The sequence below is a fragment of the Mesoplodon mirus genome (genome assembly GCF_964341445.2).
Source record: "Mesoplodon mirus genome assembly, chromosome: 3".
Taxonomy (NCBI): domain Eukaryota; kingdom Metazoa; phylum Chordata; class Mammalia; order Artiodactyla; family Ziphiidae; genus Mesoplodon; species Mesoplodon mirus.
Window position 1 is genome coordinate 38,622,995 of NC_138978.1, and position 8,078 is coordinate 38,631,072.

Consider the following 8,078-nt stretch of genomic DNA (forward strand, 5'->3'; position numbering starts at 1 on the left):
CCTTCCCCGGCTCCAGCCTGCAGGCTTTCTGACAGTTCCAAGGACAAGCACCTTTGCAGTGCTGCTCCCCCTGCCCAGAAGGCTCTCAGATCTTCACATGACTGGCTTCTTTGCGTCTTTCATGTCTCAGCTCGTGTGTCACCTCTCCAAGGAGGTCTTCCCTGCCACCCCATCCAAAATAGCCTCCTACTCCCCCTCCATCTTCTCTAACTGTGCTGAGCAAAGCTAAAGGGTAGCAGAGTGTACTGATGGCCCAACTAGAATTGGCTCCACAAGGGCTATCATGGAGAAAAGCAAAGCCTTTTCTCCAGGAGGCCCAGAAAAGAGGCCACATTGTGGGATCAGTCCAGGGCTGGGGCATCCAGAGAGGATATGTCCTGTGATGATAACTTTCTCCCTGACCTCTGGGATAAGGAAGGATGTTCCCAGCTGACCACAGAGCTGCCTCCTCTGGCCCTCCTGCCATTCTTGAGTGACCTCAGGGCCCAAGAATGGCAGCCTGAGAAGATGAGAAAGAGCAGGTGCCCTACCTGCCTGGAAAGCAGATGTGCCGCAGGCCCCTGGCAGTCACGGCCCCACTTCTCCCACCTCCTCTGACATATTTGTCAACTGCACTTAAGGTTGGGTTGGTTGCCTTCCACTGCAACATGCCTGAGAGATTATTCACGTTCCCTTCAGTAACTGGACCAGCCACGGCTTTGATCCTCAACAGGGGAATATGCCACCCCCTTGGGAAAGAGTAAAACAAGACCCCTCCTGCCCCACCCCAGGTACCAGTCGCTGCCAGGGCTGATGTCTGGGCCCAGTTCCTTCCCCAGTAGCCTGTGACCTGGGGGCTTCCCTCTGTGGGTCAGACACATGTGGCCCACCTGCTGTGGACCTCCTGTGAAGTTCCTTTCCCTGCAAGAAGGAAGCTGCAAGCCCTTGGCTCCTTTGTAGAACTGAGACATCCGTGCCTGAAAACAGAAAACTTCCCTGACTCAAGTGTCTCCCCTCACAGATACTCTTCCAGCTTCTCTTTCATGAAACGTGACTATATCCTTCCTAGGGCAGGAGTTTCCAGAACCTTATCATTTTACTTCACACTCTTTTATTTCTTCATCTAGTGCAGGTTTTCTCTGCCTCGGCACTATTGGCACTTTGGAGTGGATAATTCCTTGTTGTTAGGGGGCAGTGCTGTACATTGTGGGATATTTAGCAGCATCCCTGGTCTCTACCCACTAGAGGTAGAGGCAATCCTCCCCCAGGGGTTTGTCCTCCCCCTCCCCCAAATATGACAACCAAAAATGTCTCTAGATGTTGCCACATGTCCCCTGGTGGGGCGGGGGTCAAGATGCCTCTCCCCAGCCCCCCCTCCCCACTAAGAATCTCTGAATGTGATGAGTACCACCTGGACGAGTAGATGGAATTTCCACTCCAGGAAAAGGATGCTTGTTCTTATTCATTGGCTAGTCTCCTGGCTGACCAGCCAGCTACTCAAATTTGACATATTTCTATGTCAATCTTTCTGTGAAATAGATTCTTTTTACTCTCAGCATGGTTTGGGGCTTTGCTCATATCACTTCCTTTCTAACCTAATCTGGTCATTGCTGACTTTAAGATTGTAGAGAAAGAGGCACAGCCAGCTGCAAGCACTCAGACCTTGGAGAAGCCCCTTTCTCTCTTTCAGCGGCCGTTTCCTTGGTCTGGGGCACCAGCATCTCACCTGGGCCACAGCGGCAGCCTCCTGACCAGGCTACCTGGCTCCAGTCTTGCCCTCTCCGGTAGAGCCTCTGCATCAGGCCTTCTAAGGTGCAAATCAGATCATGCCACTCCTTGGGTAAGACCTGTCAGTGGCTCCCTGAACTTTCAGGATAAGGCCCAAACTTCTGACCTATTTAAACTTCTGGGCAGGGTAAAGGCTGAGCTTCACACCATTCGAGCCTCAGCCCCAGGGTCCTGCATGACCCAGCTCAGCTGACCTCTCTAGCTCCTCTCCCACTTCCTCACACGCACCCCTCCAAGGTCCAGGGGTGGCTGGACCACTTGCAGCCTGCAGAGATGTGCCAGGCTGCCCATGCCTCTGGTCCTTTCTGTGCATGGCTGTTCTCTCTGCCTGAGATTCTCGTTCCCAGCTTGTCCTTAAACCCTATTCCTGAGGCTTCCCTGGTGGCACAGTGGTTGAGAGTCTGCCTGCTGATGCAGGGGACGCGGGTTCGTGCCCCGGTCTGGGAGGATCCCACATGCTGCGGAGCGGCTGGGCCCGTGAGCCATGGCCGCAGAGCCTGTGCTCCGCAACGGGAGAGGCCACAGCAGTGAGAGGCCCGTGTATCGCAAAAAAACAACAACAACAACCCTATTCCTCCTACAAAACCCGGCTGAGCGTCCATTCCCTAGGTGCCACCCCTCAGCTCCACTGCGCACACACAGGGCCCTTTCCGCCCTGACTGCTGATGGTGTTGATCGCTCTGCACGTGAACTTCTCATTTACTTCCCTCTAATCCCTCTAGACCCGGGGCTTCTTGAAGATGGAAACTGCCTCTCAGTCAGGTCTGTATCCCTATGCCTGTGACAGCCTGCCAATCCTTTCTAAGGGATACATTCTTTCCTTAGCTTTGTAAATATCCACACTTGCTCTGTGTCCTCTACCAGGTGGCTCCACGTAGCTCTGCCAACATTGCATGTTTATCTTCTCATTCTTCCAGAGGCAGGTTGTTTCAGGCTCTCCTCCCTTCCCTCACTCTTGCTTCCCTTGGCCTTCTATACCTGCGATGCATTCATTTATTCATATGAATATTTATTGAGAGCCGCCTTTACACCAGGCATTGGGTCAAAGGGCTACTCTGTTCGTACAAAATGCTTCCAGTAATTAGGCTAACATTCTTCCAAACGCTGCCCCTTCCTGTCCAGGATGCGGCTCCCTAGGGCCTCCTGGTACCGGAGAAGCTGGCCCGGAGCCTTGAAATCTGGCCAAAGGGCCTGTGTTCAGCTAGAGGGGGTACTCCATCCAGCCATGAAAAAACCCAGTGAACTCCCCATCCCCCTCAAAATAGTCAGCAAACCTCCCTAATAACAGGAGCACTAGCATCCACCAGATCTGGCGTGTCCGTCAGACTGCACTCCTTTGCTTTTGGCAGGAATTAAATCAAAGGAGAGCTCACCTACAGCTGATCTCATTCTAATCAGAAGCTCTGATTGTTACTCACATGTCCTTGGTTGATACCAATGTAACAATGAATAAAGAGTCAGAAGCTCATGGGTAGCTTCTTTTCTTTTTCTTTTGAAGACGAGGCCCTCTGAAGTTGTACTTTTTAGATCTTTTCAACAGAATGATGAGGCAAAGATTCCTTCTCAGCCTCCTCTTTTCTGTTTTATGCCTTAGACTGGGGACACCTACATGCTGATCCCTCAAAACTTTCTGCTTGAGGGTCGGCCCTGATGCTTTGTGGCCCCAGAGGGTCAAGATTCACTCACACAACTTCACAAAGTAGAACGAGGGAGCTGCTTTTCTGCAGAACCTTGCCTCAGGTTACGGGTTCCAGTCAACTTACAAGGAATTCAAGAAAAGAAGGAAGGAACAGGGAAACTAAGGGCAAAAAATTCATAGCCGGGCTATAGAAACACATGGGTTAACATATCAGCCAAGGGGTGGGGAGCTTTGGGGACGGTGAGGCATAAGAAGAAAGGTTCCTTCCAGTGTGGGAACTAGAAGGGAAGTGCCCCGGTAGCAGGGGAAACATTCCCACTGAAAAACTTCAGTTCTCAAATATAATTTTCATTCTCTGACTTTCTTCATTGAGGTACCATTGGTTTATAATGGTATGTAAGTTTCATGTGTACAGCATTATATTTCTACTTCCATATGTACTACAGCATGTACAGTTTTCATCCGTCACCGTACAGTTGCTCCCCTTTACCCATGTTGCCCTTGCCCCACCCTTTTCCCTCTGGTAGCCACTACTCTGTTCTCTGTATCTATGTGCTTGGTTTGTTTGATTTGTTCATTTATTTTGTTTGTTTTTTGTTGTTTTTTTAATTGAAGTACAGTTAATTTACAATGTTGTGTTAGTTTCAAGTGTACAGCAAAGTGATTCAGTTATACATATAACTTTCAGATTATTTTCCATTATAGGTTATTATAAGATATTGAATATAGTTCCCTGTGCTATACGGTAGATCCTCGTTTACCTATTTTATATATAGTAGTGTGTAGATGTTAATCCCAAACTCCTAATTTATCCCCCCCCCTCCACCCCCTCTATCCCCTTTGGTAACCATAAGTTTGTTTTCTATGTCTCTGAGTCTATTTCTGTTTTGTAAATAAGTTCATTTGTATCATTTTTTTTAGATTCCACATATAAGCAATATCATGATATTTGTCTTTATCTGACTTACTTCACTTAGTATGATAATCTCTAGGTCCATCCATGTTGCTGCAAATGGCATTATTTCATTCTTTTTTATGGCTGAGTAATATTCCATTGTATATATGTACCACATCTTCTTTATCCATCATCTGTCGATGGACATTTAAGTTCCTTCCATGTCTTTTATATCCCGAATGTGAATGAAATCATACAGTATTTGTCTTTCTCTGTTGGGCTTATTTCACTTAGCATAATACCCTAAAGGGACCCATCCATATTATTGCAAATGGCAAGATTCCATTCTTTTTTATGGCTGAATAGTATTCATTTGTGTGTGTGTGTGTGTGTGTGTGTACCAAAGTTTCTTTATCCATTCCTCCACTGATGGGCACTTAGGTTGCTTCCATATCTTGGCTATTGTAAATAATGCTGCGATAAACATAGGGGTGCATATATCTTTTCAAATTAGTGTTTTTGCATTCTTTGGATAAATACCCAGAAGTGGGATAGCTGGATCCTCTGTTATACATCTATTCTTAATTTTTTGAGGAATCTCCGTACTGTTCTCCATAGTGGCTGCACCAATTTACATTCCAACCAATAGTGCACAAGAATTTCCTTTTCTCCACATCTTCTCTAACCCTTATTATTTCTTGCCTTTTTGATAATAGCCATTCTAACAGGCAGGAGGTGATATCTCATTGTGGTTTTGATTTCCATTTCCATTTTGATTTCCATTTCCCTAATAATTAGTGATGTTGAACATCTTTTCATGTTCCCCATGACATCTGCATGTCTTCTTTGGCTTACTTTCTTATTCTTGACTCTTTTTCCCCTGTTGTCTATAGATGGAAACTGAACTGGAGCATTTCCATAAGCAGAACACAAAGCTGGAGCTGAACATCACAGAATTGTGGCAGAAATTAAGAGCTACTGTTCAGGAGATGCACAGAGAGAGACAAAAGGTGTGAGGATTTTCAGAGTCTGGCAGCTCTTGGATTCGGGAGCTGGCGCCTGTCTGCAACGGGCAGCTGGCTTTCAAGAGACAGAGCCAGCCCATATCTAAGATACACCCATTTTAACTCGCATTCTTTACTTGCTCACAGCCCTGCCCTATTCCAGGCTCATGTAAATTTACGTAACTGAATCCATCTGAGACTATAAAATGACTTTGAGTATAGTGATCAAGGAGGTGGGAAGCCAGTGTTATAGGAATGCTCACAACATTGGCTTGTGTGGCCTGGGAAGGAACATGCTCAGAGAGATCATCTGTAGTCAGTGGTTAAAGGCTTGACCACCAAAACAATGTTGACCTAAGAGGACCTCAGAAATCACCTATTCTGGTCTCTCTATGTAATAAACAAGGAAAGCAAGGTCAGAGAGATTAGGAAGGTAGAAACTTCACCCAGCACCCACAGCTAGTGAGCACATACAGAGCCAGGGCTGGGAACCCAGTCTTCTGGTCCTGGGCCAGGACTTGGCTGCACCCTCACCCCCTGGCACAGAGTACCTCATAATGTTTGTAGAATCAGATTGAATTTTTCCACCCCTCACATTAAGGATTGACTCTGTACTAAGTAATACTAGAAGCTGCAGAGCTATCAACGTGAACTGATACAGATCCTGCCCTTCACAAACTGAAGAGGTTGACAGGTGATTTGTGGCATGTGCATAGTAATTATCAGCCAGCCAAGGCTGAAAATTATGGAACATGAATAAAGAGCTGTGGGAGTGAAGAAAAAGGAGAGGCTCTCTAGGTCAGGGGTAAGGGAAGGTGGGTATCTGAGAAAGCGTGATGGAAGAGGGAGGATGTAGGGCTTCCCTGGTGGCGCAGTGGTTGGGAGTCCGCCTGCCGATGCAGGGGACGCGGGTTCGTGCCCCGGTCCGGGAGGATCCCACATGCCGCGGAGCGGCTGGGCCCGTGAGCCATGGCCGCTAAGCCTGCGCGTCTGGAGCCTGTGCTCCGCAACAGGAGGGGCCGCAGCGGTGAGGGGCCTGCATACCGCAAAAAAAAAAAAAAAAAAGAGTAGCCCAAGTTTGCAGATGAACCAGTCTGCTCAATTTTGTCATCATCTTCCCTACCCACTCACAGCAGCCCTCAGGAAGGAGAAACACTGGATGAGCTAACAAAGGGGCAGGGAAGCCCTGGCGCAGGGATCTGCAAGAGAGAATCGATGCTCTCCATCTTGGCTCCAAAAGGAGTAGGTGACCGCTTGCGCCTCTTTTAGTCTTTTAAGGCCTGTGGTCCTGGAAGGAATCCAGAGCCAATAACGGAATCAGTGTGTGCTGCCTCCTAAAAATGCAACTGTTCAGGCCAGGGACACAGGAGTTTTAGGGCCTCTCCCTCTGGGCCCTGTGTGGCCCCTGGTGGTCAACGGTTAAGTCCTAGATGAGGTGTCTCTTGTCCCTTTAAGTAGCCACAAGGCTGCAGCCCCTGCCCCTGGAGAGTCCCTATGGGGCTAGAAGTAAATGTCTCTGCTTGCAGGAGCGGAACTTGGAGGCGCTGGTCAAACGGTTTAAGACGGACCTTCACAACTGTGTGGCGTACATCCAAGAACCCCGGCAGCTGAAGGAGAAGGTCCGTGCTCTCTTTGAGAAGTACGTGCAGCGGGCAGACATGGTGAGCTCTGCCCCCCTTTCTGCCCTCCCCTGCCCTCCAGGCTCTTCCCTCCCTCACGGTGAGCCCTTCCTGCCCCATCAGGTGGAGATCACAGGGCTGAACTTGGACCTGCAGCAGGAGTACACCCGTCAGCGGGAGCACCTGGAGAGGAGCCTGGCCACCCTCAAGAAGAAGGTGGTCAAGGAGAGTGAGCTGCACCTCGCGGATTATGTCCGCATCATGCAGGTACCCGCACGCGCCCCTCAGCTCCCTCGAGGCTGGGCCATCAGAGACAAGAGAGCTTGTCAAGGGCCCCTCCAAGACCACTGTCCTCAGGGTTCCCCAAATGTCCAAGGGACCCACTAGCTTTCTCCAAAGCTCCTTCTTTGACCTGTCTCCTCTGACCCCCCAGAGCTTGTCCTGGCAGTGACCATGGCCCAGAGCCCCGCCAAGGAGGTTTTCCAGGCATTTCCATGCCCACTCCTGCCCCTCCAAGGTTCGTTCATTTCTACCCCATCTCACTTCACCAGCCACCCATTTCTTTTTTCTACTCCCATCTTTATCCAAAGCACTCCTGCATCCTGCCTCACTCCTCTCCTTGACCCCTGTCCCCTCTGGACTTTGGCCATGTGACTTTAGCTCTCCAAGTTACTCTCTTCCTTCTCCTCTTTTCTGTTTCCAGCTCTTGTTTCACCTTACTTTGTTTTGCTGCTTTTTATTCTGCTACCTGTATCACATGGTCCCTGCTGGCCAAGTTCTCTCCTGGGAACATGCCCATCTCCTCCCACCTCCTCCAGCTTTTCTGGTGCCTCACGTCCCTACTCTTATCTCTCAGGTCCAGAGCCAACCACACCCACCCTAAGTGTTGGCCTCCCCTCGCTTTAATGAGCTCTCCACGCCCACCTCCCTGGACTCTTCCTAGGGCCGTTCAGAGAGCCTAACCCCGTTACTGGCACCTCCACTTACACACACTATCGGACTGCCAGGCAGGATTCTGCTGCCAATTTCTCTTTGGGTATCAGTCTCACCTGAGGCAGTTAATGTGAATTAATATCAAAAGAGAACATCAGACTCACATTTATAAGGCATGTACCTTTTTAGGTTTCTATTTCTTTAATGCTGTAATTAAAATG

At 49.0% G+C, this 8,078-nt stretch overlaps 1 protein-coding gene across 1 annotated transcript in view; it reads left to right on the top strand.

The window, feature by feature from the left end:
• The window catches only part of CFAP57 (cilia and flagella associated protein 57), a gene marked incomplete at its 5' end in the record, with an annotated part of 75,738 nt that overhangs the window by 53,831 nt on the left and 13,829 nt on the right, over nt 1-8,078 (top strand). The window contains 3 exons of the mRNA XM_082616393.1: nt 5,195-5,311; nt 6,832-6,966; nt 7,048-7,191. Coding sequence (XP_082472519.1) covers nt 5,195-5,311; nt 6,832-6,966; nt 7,048-7,191 — 396 coding nt within the window. The remainder of the gene's footprint in view (nt 1-5,194; nt 5,312-6,831; nt 6,967-7,047; nt 7,192-8,078) is intronic.